We start from the raw sequence: 25,425 nt of genomic DNA, 5'->3' as shown, positions 1-25,425 counted from the left end.
ATTGGATTTAATGAAATGTTTAGAGGTGCAGTAGGCATGACTTTGAGTAGATAATGAAAGAAAATGCAAAATGCTTATTGATTTATGATGTGGTTTCATCTTAGCTTGGGCAAACCATGCAGTATTTAATACATAGTAGCAGAATATTTACTATTGAAGCTTGAAAAGATGTGAGTTCTTTGTGTGCCATCTTTCATTTATGCATGTGAGAGGGTTATCATTTTTTTAAATATTTTTACATTATAGTACTTGTTTTGCTTGTTGGTGGTGTTTGCTTATTTAATAGATTCTGTCAAGGACAGAAATTTAAAAAAAAAATAAATAAAATACACTATATAAAAAAAAAAAAGAATGGGCTTGAAAGACTGAAGGCCATCAGGAAGCCCCTTGACTAGAGTGAAATACAGACACATTGCTCTTCTCCCCACCCTCCACCAAGAATATTAATAGGTGGCTTTATTCTCTTTTGTCCTTAGAATCTAGGGATTATAATAAGTTACTTTTTCATGAAGGCCTCTGTTTCTCCATTAAGGCCCTTAGGTCCCAGTATGACACAGGATGATTCTGAGACATGTCTTCTTTTGTAAACATTGCCCATTTACAACTGACTCCAAACGCGTAAAATCCTGATCAGTCACCAAAACATATGCACAGTTCTTTTTCTTGAAACATGAGTTCCTCTGGTTTGTTGGAAAGTCTTGATTGGCCTTCAAAACCGAGTTTTCACCCAATTTTTCTTTGAGAGCAGGCCCTCCCTCCCTCTCCTAAGAGAAAGCATTAACACACATGTGGATCTCTCCTTTGGGTTTCCTTTCCTCCAGATCTCATGCCTGCTGGGCCAGATTGAATTGGAAGGTCGGAGACCCCCCTTGATGGCATCCGGCAAGTCACTGCCCTGCTTTGAGCCATATGAATTCACCCCCAGGGCCGGCGGCTTCGTCACTGGCAGATTCCTCACTGGCATCAAGCCTCCTGTATGTATTCTGGTTTTTCCTCTTGCCTCTTCTCGCTAGGCTCAGTGGTAGGAGGCTTATGACCTATACCAACCACTTTGAGCAAGGACAATCGAGTAATAAATGTCAAGCCATTTGTTGCTTACTCACTGGACCCTGTGGCCACGGGGAGAGTAAGGATGCTACCCTGTTGTGTTCAACATTGTAACACCAGAACTTCCACAGCACCTGGCCCATCGGGAGTGCCAAGTGTTTGCTGAGAAATTAAAAGATGGGTAAGACCAATGCTAGGTCCTCCTTTTCCTGCCATATGCCTTCTCAGCCATTTCTTACCTACTTTGAAGGCAGCTAGAGGGGATGCCCCTCACCAGGGGGCCCTCTGTTGCCAAAAGGAGCATCACAGAGACTTATTTCACTGTCCATCCCCCAAGAGCACCTCCCATGGCTCCTCCTTCATGGTGGGAAAATTGACTAGCTGTGGCAAATGTCTGATTCCTGGTCAGTAACACTTTTCCCCTAAGAAAAGGTTTTCTCCTCACACTTGTCAGAAGTGGCTTTTTGAACGTTAGTACATTTTGTTCCTTGGTTAGCGCATCTCTGCAAGATCCGACAGCTAAGTCCAGGTCATGAACGGGACTGACCCTTTGTCTCAAGGCCACCGACTGCTCCAGGGGCTCATCAGTCCTGCATGGGTTCTCCAGTGATCACCCATGGCCTCTGACAAAGGAGGGAGGAGAGGTGATATGGACTCGAACTTTTTAAACTCCGGTTGTGAGCCCCTAGTGAATCATGAAATCACTGTAATAGACGGTGACTGGCATTTCTTTATAATAGAACAGGGTGGTGAAGAAAGCATCCAAGTAAGGGATGGGACAGTTTCCTAAAGTTTTCGTTTGAGTTTTCTATCAGTATGTCCATATGTGTATGTATGTATGTTTGCTGATTACTGTTGTTAAGTGTATTTTTTGTGGTGGGTTAGTTAAAACATTTGGGAAAGGCCATGTACCTCTGATAACACTGTTGGAAGCAGAACTCAGGGACATGGGCCAAATGGAAGGGTGGTAAAGCCCGAGGCCATTTCCTTTTGGAAAGTGGGGTATGCAGTGTGGGATAAAATACGGAGGGTGGAATGCATGAGTGCAGGTAGAACCCCTGGCGAGGTAGGGTAAAGATAAGCCCCTGGGAAGGGGGAAGCCACTGGGGCCATTGGATGTGTCCGGGCCGAGAGCCACGGGAGATCCGACAAGCTGCTGGTGGTGTTGGCCTGCACTGCCCTTCAGGAAGCAGCCTTCCTCACGGCCACCTCTGGGGCCCGGCCCTGCCTCTCCCACAGGAGTTCTTCTTCCACTGCATGGCGGGGCGAGAGGGTCTGGTGGACACCGCCGTGAAAACCAGCCGCTCCGGCTATCTCCAAAGGTAAAAAGCTCCTGTTCTGCCCCTGTCGGATGGAATCTGTGTCCCAGGACCAGTCCCCTCCATGTCATCTTTCACATTGTTGTGGACGGTTCGCTTATAGTCCCATTGGGTGAGAAAAACTTTTTAAGAATGGCCATGGGTGGCCTGGGACAGAAAATGCAGTTACGATTCCCCTTCTAAAAGACTGATAGAACGTGGGCTCAGAGGTTTATACGGAGGGTTCCTGCGTTCTGTGTGCACACACCATTCCCCCCACCCCCTCAGGCCTGGTTCTAAGTCCTGTTCTTCAGGAACTCGGTGACTAGCCCACAAGGAGGCGCAGAGCTCCTTATCCTGCCCTCCGAGGTTTTCTGTCTCTGCACCAGCCTTGTCCTCTCTCCTGCTGCTGTGTTCCAGATTCCCCAAAGCTGCACTCCTTGCTGCGGTCCCCTCCCCTTTGACTGCCAAGGCTGCAGCCCATGGAGTTGGTCCAGGAAAGGGAAGTGTGGGTTTGGGGTGGACAACCCTGGGTGGCGGGGCAGCAAGGAGCCCATCTGCCGAGCTGGTGGCACCACGTGGGGAGCTGGCTCTCAGTGCGGCTGGGTGAGTTCCCCTCTCGGGCACGGATCACACTGCTGTTTCCTTCTGTTAGCAGGGGTTACACCCCACTTCCCATTTCTTAAATCATTCAGTAATACATGTGTAACCTAAAAATAGCTAGGAAACAAGTGATCAAATAAGTCTGGGGTGGGGGGATCCATGTTGGGGTGGGAGTCCCTGAGGCCCATTAGATGCGCTGTGGGGAGGAAGTGGGAGGTCTTTGTTGGAACAGGGGAACAGCAGCCATCGGGACAAAGTGCATAAGCCATCACGGGCTCCACCTGCTAGTGGAGGGTTGTGGTGGGGAGGTCCCATGCAGTGCTGCATACAGGATGGATCGGAGGAGGCCAGCCCAGCTGTGGTGGCGTTCCAGCTAGAAGCGAGCCCCCTAAGAGTGGCAGTGGAAAGGAAGAGGCAGTTGTGAAGACATAGAGCAGCTGGCTGGAACGCAGGAGTAAGAGGCGGAGGGGCAGCAGACAAACCTGACTGGCAGCTCAGGGACATGGTTGACAGGAGAAAGAAAGTATGTGTGCCATCAAGTGTCAGCAGCAAGATATTCAAGTAGCCACATCCAGTGGCCTTTAAAGACAAGGCCTGAAGGTTAGAAGAGGCCAGTTGTGCAGCCTTGTGGGGCTATGGCTGGTGCAGAGGGCGGGACCCTGTGGGCAGAGAGCAGAGCAGAGGGCTCCAAGCAGCACCTCCAGCATTTTCAGCAGAGGGGAAGTGGGTGCTCAGCACCAACTGCACCAGGCCCTGGGCTAGGTGCCAGGAAGACAGTGGTGACTGACACTGAACTCTGTCCTTGGAGCTTGGAGAACAGTGGCTCCTAGAAAACCTATTAAGATGGCAAGAAGAGACTGGGGCAGAGTGGCCAGAGGTAAGCTAAAGAGCCAGTACCAGGTGGCAGGGAGAGAGGCTGAGGGAGGCAGCTGACCACTGGGAACACTGAGGCAAAAGGGCACCAGGTTAGGGTTAGCATATCAGCGTCTTGTTGCTAATGTGTCCTTAGTTTCCCTGGCAAATCTCTGGACTAACCACATTGGAGAAACATTGGGTGGATAGCAAGCCTTCCTGCTTTACCTGCCTTATGGACCTACAGATACTGGTCCTTGGGGAGCTCTGCAGTGCAGGCAGGTGAAAGACAGGCAGCAGTCCTGGCTGTTGGGGCCAGATATGGCAGCCAGGGCTGGGCCTAGCAATGGCAGCCAGCCTCTCCGGCACATGGTTGCAGCTTCCTCCTCCATGAAAACCATCAGGAAGTGCAGCTCCTGGCCGAGAGCTGCTGTAGCGCAGAGCCTGGGGCATCGGAGCCTTGCTCAGCTGCCCTTTCCACCGTCCACCACCTTGGTCTCCATGTAGGTGCATCATCAAGCACTTGGAGGGGCTGGTCGTCCAGTATGATCTGACAGTCCGCGACAGTGACGGCAGTGTGGTCCAGTTCCTGTATGGGGAGGACGGCCTCGACATCCCCAAGACACAGTTCCTGCAGCCTAAGCAGTTCCCCTTCCTCACCAGCAACTACGAGGTAGTTGGCCCGACCTGGTGTCTGGAGATGGTGGGGCCCAGAGGTGCATGGTGGGCTTGCACCCTGAGTTTTGCTATGCAGTGAGGTGGCTGTCAAAAAGCAGAGTGGGGAAAAGGTTATAAAGCACCAATTGATGCCTTAAACACTTAACATTTTCATAATCCCTCTGGGGACTTTCACCCATGAGATGGCAGAAAGGCACGTGTACCTCTGGAACAACAGCTACCATCTGGAGGCATTTGCCACATGCTGAGCCCTAAGCCAAAGTGCACTGTGCACAGTGTGTGCTTTTATCCTCACCAGAACTGGGGAAGTAGATACTCTTCTGTCTGACAGCTGAGATGACGGGTATCGGAGCTGAAGTGACGGGCTGCTGTGTGGCAGGCCCAGTGTTTGGACCCAGGCGTATCTGCCACACAGGCTAATGATCTCCATACCATTCCTTGCTGCTCCAGGATTGACCATCACCCCTGACTGAGCAGTCACCCCAGTTTGCAGTCCCAATACTGAAACCATCATGACCTGCCTGTGGTCATGTAGCAGATGGCAGTATTGAAGGCTGCACTCCAGCGCCAGTTCCTTTCCATCCTTGCACGTGTCCCAAGGCTTTTGCTATCACTTCCCCTCCTCCTTTCTCTCTAGAAACTGGGTTCTGGGGGGGCCTCTGAACGTGCTGGGTGTCCCGCGTTATCCCTGCAGCTCCAGAACCACCAGCTCCCTAAGTCCAGGATACACAGTGAGAGCCCTGTTAGCATGGGTGCTCAGTGCCTCTGAGAGGCGTTGTGAGGGGTCCATATGGACCATCTTGGTCCTGTGAAGTTGTGTGACAACGGCCCTTGCGTCATGCCCTCATCTCTTTGGTCTTGTGTCTGTTGTTTGTCTGTCTGTCTGTTTAGGTGATCATGAAATCGAAGCATCTCCATGAAGTTTTATCCAGAGCAGATCCCCAGAAAGCTCTCCGTCACTTCAGAGCCATCAAAAAATGGCAAAGCAGGCATCCCAACACCATGCTGAGAAAAGGCGCCTTCTTGAATTTTTCACAGAAAATTCAGGCAGCTGTGAAAGCCTTGAACCTTGAGGGTGGGAACCAGAATGGTCGCAGCCCTGGGACTCAGCAGGTGATTTGGGGGGTGGCTGTGTCCCCAGTGCCTGGAGCATATAGACCTCAGAGGTTGAAGAAATGTGTTGTTTTCCTAATAGAAGGTATAATAGATGTATCTGGCTCTATTCACTGTTAGGAAACAAATGGCCTTCAAATAGGAACTTAAGGAGGGTTTTTACTCTCTACAAGGTGTGGGCCAGGTTTGGGGAAACTGATTGGGGCTGGTAACTTGGGTCCTCACCACCCCAGGTGGGCAGGAACAGCTAGAGTAGCCACCAGGAGCAGAGAGGGTGGCTGTGGGCGGTAGGGAGGCCTGGCCTACTCAGAGACCCCTTATGTGGGGCATAAATGCCCAGCTTCACTCTCTTCCCACCTTCCCCTCTGCTGCTGGGGCCTCCCATTAGGCAAACACAGCTTGGAGCCAGGAGGCAGGGGAGCAATTTGAAGCAGTTGCTATGGGGTAGCTTTGGGACATCATATGTGTGAAGGCTTGGAAGAGGGACAGCCGTGTCCTGGTTCGCCCTAGGATGGTCCTGGCGTTGCCTTTCACCCTAGCATTATTAATGACAGTTCCCCATTCTACTCTAAAAGAATTCCGGTTTGGACAGTAACTTTCCTGGTCACCCTTCCAGTGGGCCGGGATGAAGAGTCATGGTCAGGCTGTGCATCCATTTATCCCTGTCCTAAATGTTGAGGTGGATTTCTCATTGTCATCTGGTTCTGTCTCCTTTCCCTACTCTCATTTGGAGCCAGTGCCTTTGATCCTCCTTATTACCACTGGAGGTCCCAGGAAAGACAAGCCATTCCTGGTTTCCTCCCACGTGGCTGAGGCCTTTCCTTCCTTTCAGATGCTGAGAATGTGGGCTGAGTTAGATGAGCAGAGTCGAAGGAAGTACCAGAAGAAGGCAGCTCCTTGTCCTGACCCCAGTCTGTCCGTCTGGCGCCCAGACATCTACTTCGCATCAGTGTCAGAAACATTTGAAAAAAAGGTGGACGACTACAGTCTCGAGTGGGCCTCTCAAGCAGAGAAGAATTATGAGAAATCAGAGCTTTCTCTTGACAGGTAATGGCGTCGATTTGTTGCAGGGCACGTGCAGAGGAGGAGTCTGCGTCTCCAGTCCTTCCTTACCTGCTCTGGAAGGGAGGGCAGCCTCCTGAATTCAAGCCTCCAGTAGAAAGGACACCCCGCAAGCCCAGAAGGCTCCAAGACAGGCAAGGGCAAATAGGCAGGACACCCCTGCCTGGCCCAGGACAGAGAACAGTGTTCTCCTGGGTGGGAGCCTGCACAAATGACATCTCTCAAGTTTGGGGTGGTGGCTAATTGAGAGTCAGGGAATCTGCTCGCCACTTGGCAGCTTCTAACTCTGGCCCAGGGCAACTCGTTCCCTGCCCATGGTTCAGCCTTTTCATGAGGGGTTGGATCTGACTTACTCTAATATTCCTTTGAGCCCTGGGTTCTAAAATCTTAAGAAAGAAGGGCCACATGCAGTCCTCAGCTTGGACTTGTTCACCAATAAATAAGTAAGTAAATAGAAGAATCCTGCAGTCCAGGTGGGTGGGAAGCCAGGCATGACCAGCACCGCGCCACATCTGGTTACAGCCTCAAAAGCATCCCCAAGGAAGGCCCACTGCAGGGTTGGTGCTGGAGTGGTTATTGGGGGACCTTTTGCATTCAGTTCACCGGGCCTGGCCGGAGAGCTGGAGATCTCCAGCAGCAGTGGGCCCCAGCCCGGCTGCTCGTCCTGCACCCAGTGAGACTAGCTGAGTCTAAGAATGGGCCTACAGGAGGAAGTTGGAAATCGGTAAAGGCAAATGAGCGAAGGCAAACATGTGAGTGGAGGAACCAGAGGGGAGGAGCAGGACTCTGTCTGCCCTTTAATGTGGCTTCTCTAGTCAGGCCTCAGAGAGGCCCGGAAAGAATAAATTATGCTGGGTTATCACAGCTGCTGGCAGGGCTTTCCCTGAAAGAGCGAGACACCGATGCCCCAGTCCCCTTCACCTACCTCCCTGCAGCTCAGGACACTGGCTGTTAACCTTCAGAAGGTCGGGCAGCACCACCTGGGGAGTGAGGAGAGGGGAGCCCTGGGGGAGCCTCATTTGGGTTTGCAGGACCAAGAGGGGGAGGCGATTCTGCCTCAGTGGTGCTCACAGGGGACCCTGTTAGCAGGCAGCAAGCTCTGGGTGAATCTCCAAAGTTCTGGAGGTACTTGAAGGTTCTTTTCTGTCAGGAACACTGAGAGTACTCAGACCTCACTGGTTTGAAGCAACTGGGAAAGACGACATGGCAGATCAGAGGAAAGCCTCACTTCGAAAAGGAACTTGCTTAGAAATGTGGTGTTACTACTTTCTCTGCGTTCACATGTACATCCCTTTAGTCTTCCTGTGTCGAGCCCCTTCCTTGTTACATGTGCTGGGGCGATACAGTGTTTCTGTGCCTGTTCTGAAAGGAAGAATGGTTAATACATCATAAAACTGTATACGGCATGCACGCTTCCCATGTGACATGGGGTCGTTTGCACCGAATAAGAGAGCAACCCCCGCTTTCCTCCCCCGCCCTACTCCCATAATTGTCCAGTGAGCCCGTTCCTAGTTTGTACAGTGGGAGGTGGGGAGAAAAGAATGGAAGGAAAGCGTGAATAGCGAGCTCAGAAATGCTCACTGCTCCAGGCTCCCGGTAACTGGTGCAGAGTGGCAGCGTGGTATTCTCAGAGCAAACACAGCAGGTCTGAGCGTGGATGTCTAGCACTTCAGCCACCCAGCTGGGATCTGTACTGCGTAATTTAGGACATTGCAGGGTCACTAGCAGGATTTGAAGGATTAGGAGGATCATTTGCCTAGGGAAAACAAGCCCAGAAAGAGGGAGAGCTAATATTCCATGCACCCTGGCTTTGGGTGGTGTTGACATCTCCTAACAGACAGACAGATGGTGTCTGTGCTCCTAGCCCTGCCCCCCTCTCTACCCGATTCCAGGCTGAGGACCCTGCTGCAGCTGAAGTGGCAGCGCTCACTGTGCGATCCGGGTGAGGCCGTGGGCCTGCTGGCTGCCCAGAGCATCGGAGAGCCCTCCACACAGATGACCCTGAACACCTTCCACTTTGCTGGCAGAGGCGAGATGAATGTCACTCTGGGCATTCCGAGGTACAGGGCTACATGGGTGCAAAGGGTGGGGCCTGTCCTAAGCCCGCTCGTGAGCTAGAGAGGGGGATGAGTGGGTATCTTATCCAAAATGGCAATTAGGGTTGGACTTTCTGGAGCCCAGTTGGTTTCTGTGGTTGGGTCAATGCCCAGGCCTCTTAGAGTCTCTCTTTATCCCTCTGCTGACTCCTGTATCTGTTAACTTGGGGCACTTGTGAAGCTATACTCCTGGGGACGGGACTCAGGAGCAGAGGGTGTTAACAAGCCACGTGCACTTGCCTGCCTAGTTCTGGGGGCACCAGTTACCTAGAATGGAACCCCCAGTGCGTGTACGCATCTACAGGGTGATGGTCACAGGGCAAGAGGAAAGAGTGGGATACCTACCTGCATTGAATGCCTGGCCCTGCCACTTTTTAGCAAAGGAACTAGGGCTCTTCAGCCCCCCCAACCTGTAGAAGGGAGGAGGCCAGGGCCTGCCATGCAGTTGGACCATGTGGGCTGACAACTGAGGGCAGGCCAGGAGCGTCACGGTGCCTGTACGAGTACTACGGAGGCGAGTTGCCATCCCTGCATCTCTCATTTATTCCATAAGTTCTTAGTAAGCACCCACGGTATGCAAGGCACAGGTGATAGGAAACAAGAATAATACTAGCCTGTCCTTGAGGAGCCTATGCTCCCATGGAGAAAATTGATAGGCGAGTCAGAACTTGGACATTCTGATCCAGCGCATTTCCTTGCAAGATCTCAAGGCTTCGTAGATCTCCAAAGAGCCATAATACCTTGATAAGAAAGGCCTCACACAAACAAGGAATCTGGGTACCTCTTATGGTTAGATGTGCCCTCATTCTGTGACAGGTTGAGGGAGATTCTTATGGTGGCCAGTGCCAACATCAAGACGCCCATGATGAGCGTGCCTGTGTTCAACACCAAGAAAGCACTGAAGAGAGTGAAAAGCCTGAAGAAGCAGCTTACCAGAGTGTGCTTGGGGGAGGTAATGGTCTCTTGGACCCGGTGACATGGTGGGTGGAGGCATTTCTCTGCATTTTCCATCTCTGAAGAACAAACTATGCTGACTGTTCAGATCCTGGGCTCAGACTCCCATGAAGGAGGGAGACGTTCTCTCTGCCAGGTGCTGAGCAGGGATCAACCAGTAAGCTTTAGGAGTAATCATCCATTCTACAACTTTCTCACAAGCCTTCAAAATAAAAGTCCTTTCTGCGGTAGCTTACCAGCCCCACTAGTGTGCACTCCCTGCAGCCTTGGGCCCACCTCTGGAGGTGACTTCCCAGCCCTGGGCACCCATCCCCCGAGGATTCACACTGGCAGAACTCAGTGGGGTTTCTTTGAGGTTTGGGCCTGTGGCCCCTGCCCCTATCTCCCTAAACCCTTGGATTTCCCAAAACCATGACAGTCATGCACAGTCCCGTGGGACTCAGGTAAGTTGGTTTCTCTCTGTCCATCTGGTTCAAGGTGTTGGAGAAAATTGACGTCCAAGAATCCTTCAGTATCGGAGAAAAACGGGACAAGTTTCAGGTGTATCAGCTGCGGTTTCAGTTCCTGCCACATGCACATTACCAGCAGGAGAAGTGCCTGAGACCTGAGGACATCCTGCACTTCATGGAAACGAGGTTAGGACTCGGGCCACTTTTGTTGTTTGACTTTGTCATTGCCCTTGAGTGCTCCAGGCTGCAGGACTCCTGGAGATTGGCTGCATTTGTCTAAGTGGATCCTTCAAGGACAGTGTTTGGGAAAACAGCAGGCCCTGCAGCCTAATTTGGAAGTCTTGTGGGTGTGATTGCATTAACCACATATGACTCCCTGAAAACTTGCCTTCTCTCTGGTTAATGAGTCTTGTTGCCTGGGATTTGGAGGCTTTAAGATGTGAAAGTTTATGTACCGGAAAGAGGAGGGAGCCCCATCACAGGGTACTTCTGTGGGGTCAGACTAGCACATGGTGTTGATTTTTTGACATGATGTTCAAGGCAGCATAATATGGTTCCTAATACATTTCTAGTCTGTGTAGTAATGAGCAGTAAACAAACAGCATGCTGCTTGTAAACCCCAATTCTAAGCTGGGGTTATTTGCAGCTTCTTACAGAGAAATTCTGGTTCCTTTCTGGTAGGGAGAATGAACGTTCTTTTTTTCTCGAGTGGAAGTTAGTGCTGGACATTTGGAAAACACAGGCTACCAGGCTGAGTACTTAGGAGTAGGATGGTGGGCACACTGGGGCTAGGGTAAGCCAGGAAGAGCCAGCGAAGCACTTTGACTCACCAGCTGGCCCTAGATCGTGCCGTGCCAACTCAGATGGCTGCAGGGCCCAGCAGGAAACAGGCCAGTGAAGAAGGCTGGGAGGCCCCTGGCAGGCTGGAGAGTACAGAGCCTGCCTCAGGACAGGCACGTGGGCCAGAGTGGCCCAATTCTGATTCAAAAAGAAGAAAACCTCTTTTTCTGTTTTTCCTGTCTTTGGCTATTTGGTTGCTTGTTACTACTTTTATAAATAAGAAGTCTCCTCATTTTTAAATATCAACATTTTCAAAAGCTTGGTGAAGCCGTCAGCAGGATTTGGTCACGTACCACCAACCATTGCCTCTAAGCTAGACCAGTTCTCAGATATTTCCAGAGCCTCCCCGAAATGGAGAACCGATGGGGCAGAGTGGAGGCAGAGCCCACTGCTTTCAGTCATCCCACCAACCTTTCCTGAGTGATGCTCATTCAGGGTTGAGTCGTGGATGCAGTGTGGCCAGGAGAGAGCAGATGTTCTGCCACTGGCCCCCTTTCTCTCGCTGTCCCAAAGATGTGAGCTGGCCACAGGCCAGGCCTCTCAACATGTGGTGTTCAGTACAGTGCGTATCATGGTAGTCTTGGACATGAACTCATCCCCTTGGAAAGGGGCTACCGCTGGGCAAATCCTGCCCTAATTTACATGAGCCCTGATGAAGTTGTCACGACTTACATGAGCCCAGGTAAAGTCTTTGACTGGGCCTTGGGGAATCACCCATGCATCGCCATCCACACGGGTGGAGAAGGTTCCTTTTACCAGGCAGACCCAGTACTCTTGAGATGCTGGGCCATGTCACAGGAGACGTGTCTCCAGCCTGCCGGCTCATTAATTAACAGGGAGCAGCATAACTCCCAAGTGCCACACATGTTTGTGCTGGCCAGGCAGCCCTTTTCTGAGAAATGGGAATTAGGATCACATGGCCTCTTGAGACTTGGCAAGAACAGGCGGAGCCGGATGGTGTGCCCTGTTTCTGTTCACCTGGGGCTTTGCCCACTGAGCAGGTAGGTCAGCATGAGGCGTGCACCAGGCTGCACTTAGAGTTCTTTTTACTTCTGTTATCTCGGGGAATTGAAAAATCCATCTCCTTTACTAATTTTTCTCTTGATGAGGGCCAGTCCTCCCTGGCTTCTTGCCAGCAGCAAAGTACTTTTTCAGCTCCTAGTTTGTATTTTGCTTGTGCACTTGAAAAGCTGTGATAAACAAAGCCATGTGTAGTAGCTCTTGGTGGAGCCGCTCTGACTCTGAGCACATCAGACCAGAAATGAGGGAAGGAGCAATGTGTGAACTGGGGTGTGGTTTGGATGGTGCTTGACAGGCTTGGGCAGGGGAGCGACCACAGTAAGACCTTTTAAGGTCCACGAGGCAATGTGAGTGTGCTCTCAAGAGTGACACCCCTGCCCCCGCAGGAAACTTTTCTCCTTCCTTTCTCCCTTCCCTACCCCACCTCCTCCACCTCTATTTCTCTCTCTTCTCCCCTTCCCTCCCTCCCATCCCATCCCTTCTCCCAACTATTGATTCATGAGACTATTTTGACAATAGATTGGAGAAGGAAATAACAAGACCCAGAGGCACTTGTCTAGATGGCAATGTGTAAGCATTGGAGGTTCTGTAAATAGGACTGACACTGGTCACTCTGGATGTTTGTGTAAACCATCCAGGAGGTGGGCCAGGGGTGGTGGAGTCGCAAGAGCCCCGGGCTAGGAGTCGAGTGGACTTTCTGGCCTCCTGTCCCCAGCCATGAAATGACCAAGCTGTACTGTGCAATTACAGCTTCTGGGAGTCTGACTTTGCAAGCAGCAGGTGGCGGAGTGGTTGCCAGGCGCTCTTGGAAATAGCCAGGGGTCATATTCTCTGTTTGCAATTATTTATGTGGGAGGGGAGGTGTCTCTGCAGCCGACCCATCCTGTTCCTTTTCGGTTGCCACATTCTGACAATAGCAAAACCTTCACAGGACAGTCATTGTAGGCCTTCAGTTCCCTAGCTTGTGGCAAAATTACAGGACAACTCTGGCAGTCTCGTGACATGTTTGTCGCTTACTGGTCAGAGTTCATTCTGCTTTCTCACCTTCTCACCTATTCTCCAGAAGTCTTATTCATTGAAAGAGGCAGTCCAGGAAGAAGGGGTGCTCAGCGAGGGGGGATTACAGAAAGTCTCCTTGGGGACTTTCATCTGTATTAGGCCCATCCATGAGGGGTGGATGCAACTCCAGCAGGTAGTGAAGGGGCTGGGGAAATTGCTGACAGAGCGAGCCCAGAGGATACACCAAGGTGGGTGGGAGCAGATGAGTAGTTGGGGTTGGGGCCAATTATGGAGGGCTTGAGGTAGGAGCCTCGGAGGGGTGGCATGGCCGCAAAGCTGCCGTGAGAGTCTGAGGAGTCAGAGCATCAGCCCCGAAGCAGTGGGAGGAGAGGAACAGGTAGGCCTAGTGCTTCCATACCCCTGCCCCGTCTCATTTCCTCTCCTCTCCATGCAGTGGGCTCAGGTCGGTGTGGACATGTCCCACCATGCAGACGAGATCAGGGCCTTCCTCCTGGGTCTCTGGCTGGATGCAGATTTGAACCAGAGCCTGGCATTCCAGAAACTTCTCTTTTGTCCCCTCTTCTCAGTTAGATTGTATCTTCTCAAGTCAAACCTGGCCCTTGTCCCCATCCCCAGCACCTGGTAATCAGGTTCTTCCCTGATGGGTGGGTGAAGAGCCTTTTTTTCTGCCAAGGGCAGAAACCTCAGCAAAACCATAAATTTTAAAAAGTTTAAAAAAAAAATGAGGAGGGAGACCAGCCGTCTTTTGCTCTTAATAAGAAAAACAGTAAATATTTGCCTGCTTGTTAAATTAAGACTACGCTCTTGTAGCTTCACCCTTGCTTTGCATCCAGGGCACATGAGACGCACTTACCAGTGCGAGACGGCACAGAATGGCTGGCTGGCTGCTTGGCTGGCTGAGGGACGTGATACTTAATATAATTAAAAGCAGTTCATTTTGGCATGCTGTTCTGGACTTAAGAAGAAGAAAGGCAAGAAGAAGATTATGAGAAAAAATAAGGGCAGGGAGGGGGGGGGTGCAGAGAGGCAGGGCAAGGCCTTAAGGGAGCCTAAAAATAGAAAACTCAGGAGGAAGAGGCAAGGGGCTAGGGAAGGCCCCCAGGCTCTGCTTCAAGTTGGTTCTTAAATTGGTCTGGTTCCAACTTGTCGACATGATTTATTGTCACAAAGCAAGTTACCACTGCCTTTAAAACTCTGATGAACTCTTGCACATCTTAGTTTTTCCATCAAATTGTCAGGGCTCCTACCCCAAGGAGACAGGAGCAGTCAGGCCTGCACTGCACTACTTTCTGGAGGTGCTGTGGGGGGCAGGCAGGGGACATTCCTAGTCCTGGCCTGGACCTCCCTCCCGCTGAAGAGTCTGCTGTCCTTGTGAGACTCTGGCCACAGCAGCGCTAGCAACTTTGACTCACAGAGCACCCATTCTGCCAGGCCTTGTGGCAGTTATTCGACAGGAGTTGTTTCTAATCCTTAAAACAAGTCTGCGTGATGCATATTCACACACCCACATTTTACAGGTGAGGGAGTTAAAGCTCCGGAGACTGTCGTGCTGAAAGCCACGCACCTGAGGACTGGCAGGGCATGTGTTCAGACCAGGTCCAGTGGGCTGTGGAGCAGTGCTCTCTCTCTGTGCCCTTTAGAAACCGCAGGAGGGGGAGGGCAGGGAGCCGCTGGGAGCTGTATCTCTGTCTCGCATGTAAACCCCTGACACCACCTTAGATGCCTGTGAGATCCTTGGCCATAACATCCTACCCTGCAAGGATGGGAGAGTAGAGGTGCTCGTATTGAACAGGGCTGCGTGGCTTTCTTCTCGTTTTAGATTCTTTAAAATTCTGATGGAATCCATCAGAAAGAAGAACAATAAAGCCTCAGCTTTCAGAAGCGTAAACACTCGGAGAGCTACTCAGCGGGATCTAGACAACATTGGGGACTCGGAGAGGAACCGGGTGAGTGAGTCCCTCAGGGGCCCCTCTAGGACCAGCACAAGGAGGGTCCCAGGCTGGGAAGCCCACAAGGTGGCTGTTGGCTTAGCCTTCTCCGCTGGAAAGGCGCTGGGGTTGTTTTCAGTACGCCGCAAGCCCCTTCCTGACTTGGGCCCATCTCTCCGTGTACCTCGCCACTTACCTGCTGTGCTCACAGGCTCGTGCGGCTGCTGCCAGGCAGCATGTTTGGTTGGCACTGGGTGAGGGTCCAGGGTCATCTATCTGTCTGCTCTCAAGGACCACTCTGTAAGTGATTTTTATCCTGAGGACAGGCTGAAAGTATTGGTACCTGCTGGGCTTTTTGAATTTTTTTCTGGTTTCATGTTGCTCTGCCTTTGACTTCCCTGGGCCAGATGAACTAAGGCCCACAGAGTACTGGCAGGAATTAGAAGAGGCATTTGAAGCAGGAAGGTTGGGCTGCTGTAATAAAAAAGGAAGGAGTCCAGGAGAAGCCATTGGGGGCCAAATAGTCCAGAAATGGTGATACCTCATCTGCAAGGAGAGCCGGGGGAGGGTGGGGGCAGGTCCCCTACTGTCATCTGAGCCAACAGTAGCTTGTAGGGCTCTGCAGCAATAGCTGGGCCAATGCAGTCAGCCTGTGTAGGGACTGGGGGTCGGGGGGTGTCACAGTGAAGACTTAGTACTGCCTTAAGGACAGACCAGAGAGAATGCTGGGCCTCTGGCCCAGAAGGTCTACCAGTTGGCTAACTCAGGCACAGATGGGTATGGAAGCTCATTGAAAGGCATAAATGTTTGGTTTCCAAAATACTTAACAGTTCACCAAGATAATCCTGTCTCTTCATCTCTGCCAAGAACAAAAATATTTAGAACAGTATTGTATACCATTTTCTTTTAATGACTTGGAAAGCCTGGTCCGTCTTCTGAATTTTTTTTTTAAATGCAAGGTTTTGCAGGTGGTGCATGTGAAAATGAAGCTTGAAGAGGAGGAGACGGGGAGTGCAGGGCTAGCCCACAGTGGGGACTAGATGGACAGGGCAGCTAGGGGGAAGGGTAGGTAGGTAGATGGGTGTTTGGGAGGGTGGCAGATGGAGGTATATGCATACATAGGCAGGTGGGTGGCTGGGTGGCTGAATGAGCTAGAAAAGAGGGTGAACAGGTAGATAGATGGATTCACCAAGCAATCAGTATTGGAGCCAGTCTCTTTTTCTCCTTGTCCCCAACCATAGGGAGAGCAGGAGGGTGATGAGGAAGAGGAGGGGCACATAGTGGACGCTGAAGCTGAGGAGGGAGACGCTGATGCCTCTGATGCCAAGCGCAAGAAGAAACAAGAGGAGGAGGTAAGGGAACTGGCTGAGGTATAGGGGCTGTGGTCACATCCGTCCTGTGTCACACCTGCAGGATTATGGCTTGCCACATGTGGCACACCTTTGTTGTCCTGCTGCAACCCATTAGGAACCTTGAGGCAAGTCTAGCCTGCCCAGCACATTTGTCAATGGAGAAGATGAAGTTCACAGGGCAGGGTTGGGCAGGGGCCATCCCAGGACTGTCCTTTGGCTCTGGATGGAATCAGATTCTGGGACCCAGAGGCTTTTGCAAGGAGCTGAAGTCAGACTGCCTCTGACTGTTTTTACAGTGAACATATACCAAAACCAGTCTTGTCGTGACTGCTGCTGGGACAAAGGGCAGTTTAGAGGGGCTAAGGAAATTGACGGGCAAGAGAGTGCCCAAAGAAGGCAGAAGACTGTTGGGAGTTGGGACTGAGAGGCCACCATTCCCAGAGGCAGGGCCAACAGGAGAGAGGAGGAGGCACTGCCAGCCTGCTGGGGTCAGGGCCTGGTGGGCCTCTACAGGGGTTGCTTGTTCTGCTGGCAAAGTCCAGACAGGTGGGGGGGCCCAGTGACACAGACTGCACTCTGTCCCCTGCCAGGTTGATTATGAGAGCGAGGAGGAGGAGGTGGAGGAGGAAAATGACGACGAGGACATGCAGGAGGAAGGGCATGGCCCCAGGGAAGGTGCTGACAAGGCCCAGGAGCAGGATGAAGAGGTGGGCTCGGCCCCCGAGGAGGACTCGGTCCCTGCCACCCGCTCTGCACAGCCCCGGAAGTCCACCCGCGGCGGGGAGCCCCAGGGAGCCGAGGCCATGGAGCGCCGTGTGCAGGCCGTGCGCGAGTCCCACCCGTTCATAGAGGACTACCAGTATGACACCGAGGAGAGCTTGTGGTGCCAGGTCAGTGCCCGCTGCTCAGCTGGTCCCCACATGGGCTGGGTGGCATGCAGGGCCTGTGGCAGTCGGTTGCAATCTCCTTATGATCTCACACCCCTTAAAGGATCTGGTGACCGCTGTGGACCCTCTGCCTCAAATCACTGCCCCACACATTTGACTCTGAGCCCTGGTGGGCAAGTTCTTTCCGACTCTGTCAAGAACAGTGTGTGTGGGGGGGCCTAATGGGCCAGGCCCTGGCGGCACTTCTAAGCATCCCCCCTCATTTCGTCTTCCGTCCTGCCGAGTGAAGGGGTGTCAGGGCTGTGGAGACAAGCAGAAGCATGCTGCTTCCCCTCCCCCGGGGTCTGTGGTCTCCCAACTGCAAGGTGCACCGTCCCCTCCAAGGCTGGGTGGTCGGGATGCGTACACTCCTACACACGGCTGACATTTTTTGTCCTTCGCTTGGTGGCAATGTAGATAAGAGTCATTGAGCAGGTTACATATGAAAGGAGTGTGACTCTATGTAGTGATCGAAAAGCTATCACGGGCACTGTTGAGCAGACACGATTTTCACCAGCATCTGTGAAAGTGTCACTCCACTGCTGTCCCCTTCGCCTGGGTGACTGGAGAGGGCTGCACTGTGTGGTGGGTTAAGGCCTCTGGTGCGCCTGTGCAGACCCACCCAGCCTGCCCCTAGCAGGGCCGCCTGCCCCCAGCCGAGGTGTTTACTCCATGGAGGCATCACTCAAGGAGCCAGTGGGGGGCCTCTGCCTCCTTCTCAGGGCTGGGGCGGCCCCTCCCCTGATGCAACCCTCCCTCCTCTCGCAGGTGACAGTGAAGCTGCCTCTGATGAAGATTAACTTTGACATGAGCTCCCTGGTAGTGTCCTTGGCCCAGGGCGCCATCGTCTATACGACCAAGGGCATCACGAGGTGCCTCCTGAACGAAACTATCAACAAGAAGAACGAGAAGGAGCTGGTCTTAAACACAGAAGGAATCAACATGCCAGAGCTATTCAAGTATGCCGAGGTACGCACCCTCTCCGGGTTGTCTGCTGGCCGGGACCAGGCCCTCACTCAGGCTGACCAGGGGAGGCGAGGCTCCAGCCACCTTACCTGGGGCCTCGTTAAGACTTGCAGTAATTTTATCCAACCCAAGCTCTTTTGGACTAATTTGGCTATACATTTTTCTTCCTTGAAATTAGTACGTCCCCAGAGTAAATTTGTAAGATATAGTCTGCTGAGTTGCTGCCCATTTTGCCCGGTAAATGTGGCCCTGGGAGCAGAGGTGGTCCAGACCAGCCTGCCAGTGCCCAGTGCTGACGGAGGCCTATGTGCTGTGCCCCGCCTGCTCCACCAGCACGTCTGTCCATCCTTCTGAGCTGTTTGTTCATCTTTCTGCTTCATTGTGTCTCCCAGAACCTTCTGAGAGGCTCTCAACCCCTGGGCACAAGTGTTTCCCCAGAGAATACTGAGGTGCTGGGACCCCTGTAGCCCACCACCCTCCCTATGCACACCCGGCTAACAGAGCTCCCCTGGCAGCTGCCTTGCAGAGGTCCCTGCTGCCTGGAGCCGGTCCCTGGATGCCTCCCAGGCACAGGGCAAGGTGGGATCATACCTCCTGAAAGCCAGCCACCACGAGGGCGAACTCTGTCACGCTCAGGGGGTTGTTGAAACAAGGCCAAGGTCTCCACCGTTCCCTGTGGGGATGAGCTTCCCTAGTGCAGAGCCACCTGGGGCCCCTGACGAGCTGGGTTCCCCTGGAGCTGCCCTGTCACTGCCCCATGTGCCCTGGGGAGGGGTTTAAGCGTCTCTGCGGGAGAACGTCCCTCGCCTACCACAGGAAGCCTCCATCCTAGGAGACAAGTCTATCTCTTAAGTAAGCAAATAAAAGTATCCTTTTTTTGGCCAACCTGCAGGTCTGCCTACACTCTGTCCTTTGGCTACTTCTGGGCCACTTTTTAATCACTTCATCGTTGGCTCTGCTTGACTGCCAGACAGGGAGTGAGCTCGGCCAGGGTGGGTCGTGCGCGTGGAAGGGATTAGAAGGCCAGGCCCCCACACTCAGCTTCTCTCCACTTTCCTAGGTTCTGGACTTAAGCCGCCTCTATTCCAATGACATCCATGCCATGGCCAACACGTATGGCATTGAGGCCGCACTGCGGGTGATCGAGAAGGAGATCAGGGACGTGTTTGCTGTGTACGGTAAGAGGAGCCACAAACAGCACTCAGAAGATCCCAGCATGTCAGGCCAGTCCCTAGGGGACCACAACCTGAGTACAGGGAGCGTGTGGCCTGTGGGAGACCCTGGGAGAGTGAGCAGGAAGGACAGGATTCAGTACCATCACTGGGGCCTCCCTACCTGTTTCTTCTCTGGCCTCTAGGAAGCCCCTGTCTGATGACTGGTCCCCAGCCTGCCTGCCTTCAGGGTTTTGGGTCCCAAGTAAAACCATGCTGTGAGGTTCTTGTGTCCTGCGAGTCTGGAATCTCTTTCCTGGGCTCCTGGACAAAAGTGGAGAGTGGGCTGGGCTGATAGTGGCCTGGGATGGGGGTTGGAGGCTGCCCAGCTGAGGTTAAGGGTTAAGTTGCCGAGTGAGTAGGTAATCCAGCTGAAAGTGGAGCCATGGAGTCTGACATCAGAGCCTATGTCTTGGCTTGTGTCAGGTGACGTTGCCCCAACTGTCCCCTCGTCATTGTACAATCATTCCTGATGTTACTGCCAATGTGACAGGCATTCAGGTCGATCCCCGCCATCTCTCCCTGGTCGCCGACTATATGTGCTTCGAGGGCGTGTACAAGCCGTTGAATCGCTTTGGAATCCGGTCCAACTCCTCCCCTCTGCAGCAAATGACATTTGAAACCAGCTTCCAGTTTCTGAAGCAGGCCACCATGATGGGTCAGTGCATGGGCAAGTGCCCTTGGCCTTCCCTCTCCTAAATCTGCTCCGGGCAAATAGGCTTGTCCCTTGGGCACCTTGCCACATGCCTTCCACACAAGTGAGACGTTGGGATCTCACTGAGGAAGCAGCTGGGGAGGGTAGGCCACAGATGGGAAGGCTGCCTCTGCCTTTTGAAGGAAAGGGAGAAGGGCCTTCCTCTCTTTCTGTAAGCAGTGCTTCCTCACCTAACCTCCTCGGCCTCCAGGACTCAGCCCCCTGCTGGCCTCTGAGGTGGCCCATCTGCCCAGCCTCCATCTTGAGTACCGCCCCCCCCCATCCCCTTACATCACCCCCAACTGCTCTGTCAACCACTTAACAAGAACTCTTGTGTCTCCCAGGATCGCATGATGAGCTGAGGTCCCCTTCAGCCTGCATTGTGGTTGGGAAAGTCGTCAGAGGCGGGACAGGCCTGTTTGAGCTCAAGCAACCCCTGAGATAGTGGCCACCGCAGCACCATCTGCCCGGCTCAGGACAGCCAGGAGGACCCAGGTGAGGGTCTGGCCTGCCCCTCACTTGAGAGGCCTGGAAGAACAGAGCCCAGGATGGTTCAAAGTGACTGTGTAGGGCACAGCAGGGATGCGGGGGTCTGAAAAGCAGCTGGCCTCTGTGCTCGACCAGATTCACCTGGAAAGCAGCAGCCTTCCTTGTTCTTGCCTTTCCCCATCTCACACCATGAATGAGGTTCACCGAGGCCCGAGTCCTTCCGAGGTGGCCAGGTCTTCCCCTGCGTGGCACTTCCAGAGCAGGGAGGTGAAGTCCTGTGTCTGTAGCAGCCAGTGACTGCAGGCAGGATTCCTGAGGGCTCTGGCGGAGCGGGTACCGGAGCCTGCTGCCCCATGGGCTGCCCCTCCCAGCCGCACTGGTTCCTAGGGGCACAGGTCCCGTACAGTCTCTACCCACGACCCGTTGCCTGCGCCAAATGCCCACCCAACTTCTATATGCAGGGCAGCACCCCAGCAGCTCAGCCGAGCTGTTTGGACAACTTGCCGGGCTTATCTTTCCTGGCACTGCTCTCAGCCCATCGTGGAAGTCTGCATCCCTCTTTGCGGGCCCTGCTTCATCTGGGCCGTCCAGCCCCCCCGACCTCTGGTTCCACAGCAGGGAGTACTGGCATGAACAGAAAAGTCAGAGGACTTGTACAAAGGCTTTGTAAACCCAGAGGCTGTTTCTATTTTTGTCTAATGTTATTCCAACTCAGGCTAAGTAATAAACATCGCTGGAACTAGCTATTGGGAGGGAAAAAAATTAAAAAGACTTGCGTTTTTTTCCCCCTTGGTTTGTGGTTTCTGCATTTGTGATTTGAGAGCCCAGGCCTGGGATCTCTCAATGCAGTCCCATCTTGGTCCCTTCTGGTCTTGTCAGAGGATGTGGGGGAGAGCTCAGTGCCCCCTACAGCCTCCTGCACTGACCACACCCAGCCCCTGCTGTGTCCCCTTTTCCCCAGCCAGTTTCTGGCCCCACGGCCAGAAGGGTAGAAGCCAGTGGGAAGGACCTTTGTGTGTTGGGTGAGAAGGGAGGCCTTGCTCAGGGAGCTCCTCCAGACATGTGATGGGTCTGCCTTTTGCCTCCTACACCGACACTGGGGAGCATGACAGACATGGGTAGAAAGAAATAAGCACAGCTTCTGAGGGACACAGGAAGAATGGGCACAGTGGGATCCCGTGCCTCAGGTTAAGGCATGTGTTCGCGGGGTTGTGAGCCAATTCACTACTTGATGATTTCCACTCATACTCGAATTGTGGGAGAGGGTCTTCAGGAGATTACAAGGTAACTCCCTGGACAAATGAGTGCATGGTTACAAGCCCCATGGCTCAGCCTAAGTGGGTAAATTTCATGGCTCAGCCCCCATCCAGACGCTGAACGTATGAAAGTGAAGGAGCAAGCCCGGAAGGTAGACAGGGCATGGACCATGCACACTGAAGTTGGACTCTTGACTTGTGTTGGGAGGTGAGGTGATGGCTCCCTGCCCATCCATCCATGCATTTCCTGGATACCTATGTTTCCCATGTGTTTCTTTCCCAGGATACACCTGCTTTGTAAGCAGACATTCCAGAGCTTGCACATCAGGATGGACCAGGAATCCTCTGACTCCCTCAGGGCATCACACACTCCCTGGTTCTGTTGGAAGCCTCCTTGGGGGGCCTCCTTTGCTGTTTAAGATGGCATATTCTTTTGCGCTGGAGGAGAGAGGGCACAAGTGAACAAGGGGCAGAGAGAGAATCCCACAAGGTACAGAGAGAGAGAAGTGGGGCTCTCCCAAAGCAGGGTTCGAACTCACAATGAGATCATGACCTGAGCTGAGATCACCAGTTGAGCCACCCAGGTGCCCCTAAGGTGGCATATTCTTGAGAATATCCTGTGTATTGTAAATCCTCTGAGGGCACTCTTGGTTTTTTTGGAAAGCACCACTAGTAGGTCCAAGCCACATCTGATGAAGAGAATAGATCAAGGTGCATAATCAAAGTGGGATGGAGAGTGATTGGCCGGGTTCACAAACTGCACGGGAGCTATGAATTCTTTCAGGACGCTGAGGTGCTGGAGCCAGCCACTGCTCTTGGATGTCTCCTCGCCTCACCCCTTCATGTGTCCACATCCTGCCTACTGGCTTATAACTTCACTTTTTAACCTTTCTATTTTTGGTTGTCATAAAATACTCTACCAGCATTTTCACAAGTAGCCCTGTGAATCTTTGACATATTCTGTCTGAAGCAGGAAGAAAATCGAGGGATGGGTGAAGCACCTTGTCCCATCCCCAGCCTGGGTTTTAACTGTCCTTTCTCTCCGTGGTCCTTGTCCCAAAATATATGTACAAAACATAGGTGGGTCCCTCCCAGGTCTCACTGTTCTGTCAGGGCTCTTTTTAGCCTGTAGCCCTGATAAACCACTTCCCGGAAAGGTTGTCTCCATTTGTGCCCCTCCCAGACATGGCTCTGGGTTGTTTTGTTTTAATCTTGATAAAATAACATAAAATTTTTCCTCTTAACCATTTTTAAGTGTAGAGTTCAGCAGCATTAAATCAGTTAACATTGTTAAGTTACCAGCACCATCCCCACAGGGCTTCCTCTTGCAAAACTGAAACTCTGTCACCATTAAACACAGACTTCCTATTTCGCTGGTGACCACTTGCCCCTCACAGCCACCTTTCTGCTTGCTGTGTTTGACTACAACCTCATATAAGTGCATGGTACAGTATTTGCCCATTTGTGGTTGGCTTTTTGACTTACTTAATGTCCTCAGTGTTGTAGGGTGTGTCAGAACTTCATTCCTTTTTAAGGCTGCATAATAACATTCCGCCAAATGTATATCTTGTTTACCTGTTCATCTGTCTGTGGACACTTGGATTGCTTCTACCTTTGGGCTCATATAAATAACGTTGCTATAGATGTACAAGTCTCCTAGAGTTTCTGCTTCTAGTTTTAGGGTTTAGATCCAGAAGGGGAATTGTTGGATCATATGGCAGTTCTATTTTTAAGGTTTTGAGAAGGTGCCATACTATTTTCCACACCATCTGCACCATTTTGCAATCCCACCAACAGCTCACAAGGGTTCTGACTTCTCCACACCCTGCTGAAATTTGTTATTTCCTCTTTTGTTACATACAGTAGCCATGGTGGTCCAATCTAATCAGATGCTGCAGGATGCCTGGGTGGCCCAATCTGTTAGGCATCCAGCTCTTAATTTCGGCTCAGGTCATGATCTCACAGTCTTGAGATCAAGGCCCGAACTGGACTCTGCACTGGGTGTGGAGCCTACTTGGGATTCTCTCTCTCCCTCTCCCTCTACTCCCCCACCCTCCACCCCCCCACCTGTGCATGTGTGTGTAAGTGTGCCCTCTCTAAATCAGTCAGATGATGGGGCCCTTAGGCGGTCAGCATCTATACAGACTTAAGTTAACACTTAAGTGTTTCTCTGTTGCTTGCCAATCGTAAAATTTTAGTTTATGATTGAATTGGGGGCTGTAGGAGTCTAGAAAATACTCCCGAAATTGGAAAGACTCATCCTTAAGCCCGGTTAGGTGACAAGCCGTCCTTCAGACTTCAGAGTAGGACGGTGGGTAAGGCAGTCACCGCAGTTCAGGTGCTGTACGGGCTGGGCCCCTGCAGGTCTCCCAGCCCCGGTGCAGTTTTCTCTCCCCTGCCTCGTTTACACGGGGCTCTTCAATCCCAACCACCAAAGTAGCTGCAGTCAAAAATTTTAAATTCCTACACCATCAAGCACACCTGTTTGCCAGGGTCCATTTAGAACAGAGGTTCTCAATTCAGCACATTCAGACCATATGGGAAGCTTTTTTTATTTTTCTTCTTCCAATATTTTATTTAAATCTAAGTTAGTCAACAGATAGTGTAGTATCGGGAGTAGAACGCCTGGGAGGCTTTGTAAAAACCGATTCCAGGGCGCTCCAGAGAGTCCAGTTTCGTGAGTCCCGGAGGGTGGTCTGCACATTGCAAGATCTCCAGGAGAGTCCTAAGTGCAGCAGGTTGCAAACAACTGACTTAGGATAGGCCTTATATTGTGCAAGTCACCGTCATTCACTTTCTGTGTCATGGCTTCTCAAGGAGTGAGTCACTGATTCCTCGTTTCACCACTTAGATCTTGAGATCTGATCCTTGCCTTCAGAAAGTAGGAGTGTGTGTGAGATAAAGTTGTCATGGAGCCACGGTAGATGTCTGCAGCGGTAGAGTGGAGGCCAAAGGATGCCTCACTCTGCTCTCCCTGGGGTTCAGCACAGAAAAGGCCTGATGCTTCCAGGCAGAAAGCAAGAGGCCTGCAGCTGCCTCCCAGCCCAGCACATTACAGAGGCTGCTTGTTCACCTTCAGCACACCGGCAGAGGCAGGAGGGGACACTTGCCCAGCAAGTATTTCCATGAGAAGTTGCCAGAAGAAGTCAAGCCCTTCAGTGAGGACTGTACCCCAAGCTCTAAGCAGCACGCCCTCCTCCCTCCATGATGGTAATCAGGGAGCTTCATTCAGTCCAGAACTCCATACAGCTCTGGTCTGTTCCCAGACCCGGTGAAAGGCCACACCCCTGTGACAGGGAGCAGGGCTGAGCTCCTCTGCTCACCTTGGCTGCTCAGGTGACTCCCCTTGAGCAAATCTAGTTATGAAGGCCTGGAAGGCATGTGCCAACATAAATATCCTGACCGTGCACCTCCTTCTCCTCCCCAAGCCTAGATATAGATAACCTTTTGTCATCTGCATTAAATACTATCTCCCCAAAGTGAAATGAACCAGATACTGCAGGCCCAGAGTTTAGTGCAGAACCCACACTGTGGTTAAGTGGGTGAGCTGGAGGCCACGCTGGACCATGCT

The 25,425-nt window shown here is 52.2% G+C and overlaps 1 protein-coding gene across 1 annotated transcript in view; it reads left to right on the top strand.

The window, feature by feature from the left end:
- The window catches only part of POLR1A (RNA polymerase I subunit A), a 74,534-nt gene extending 53,144 nt beyond the window's left edge, over window positions 1-21,390 (top strand). Inside the window, exons 20-34 of the mRNA XM_029937735.1 lie at window positions 822-974; window positions 2,287-2,369; window positions 4,308-4,473; window positions 5,370-5,591; window positions 6,424-6,638; window positions 8,546-8,713; window positions 9,566-9,701; window positions 10,181-10,338; window positions 14,852-14,978; window positions 16,202-16,312; window positions 16,903-17,202; window positions 18,007-18,207; window positions 19,265-19,382; window positions 19,909-20,073; window positions 20,454-21,390. Of these exons, the coding sequence (XP_029793595.1) occupies window positions 822-974; window positions 2,287-2,369; window positions 4,308-4,473; window positions 5,370-5,591; window positions 6,424-6,638; window positions 8,546-8,713; window positions 9,566-9,701; window positions 10,181-10,338; window positions 14,852-14,978; window positions 16,202-16,312; window positions 16,903-17,202; window positions 18,007-18,207; window positions 19,265-19,382; window positions 19,909-20,073; window positions 20,454-20,554 (2,424 nt within the window). The 3' untranslated portion in view covers window positions 20,555-21,390. The remainder of the gene's footprint in view (window positions 1-821; window positions 975-2,286; window positions 2,370-4,307; window positions 4,474-5,369; window positions 5,592-6,423; window positions 6,639-8,545; window positions 8,714-9,565; window positions 9,702-10,180; window positions 10,339-14,851; window positions 14,979-16,201; window positions 16,313-16,902; window positions 17,203-18,006; window positions 18,208-19,264; window positions 19,383-19,908; window positions 20,074-20,453) is intronic.
- The last annotated feature ends 4,035 nt before the right edge of the window (window positions 21,391-25,425 follow it).

The sequence above is a fragment of the Suricata suricatta genome, chromosome 4 (genome assembly GCF_006229205.1).
Source record: "Suricata suricatta isolate VVHF042 chromosome 4, meerkat_22Aug2017_6uvM2_HiC, whole genome shotgun sequence".
NCBI lineage: Eukaryota > Metazoa > Chordata > Mammalia > Carnivora > Herpestidae > Suricata > Suricata suricatta.
This window is presented reverse-complemented; position numbering and strand designations above follow the sequence as displayed.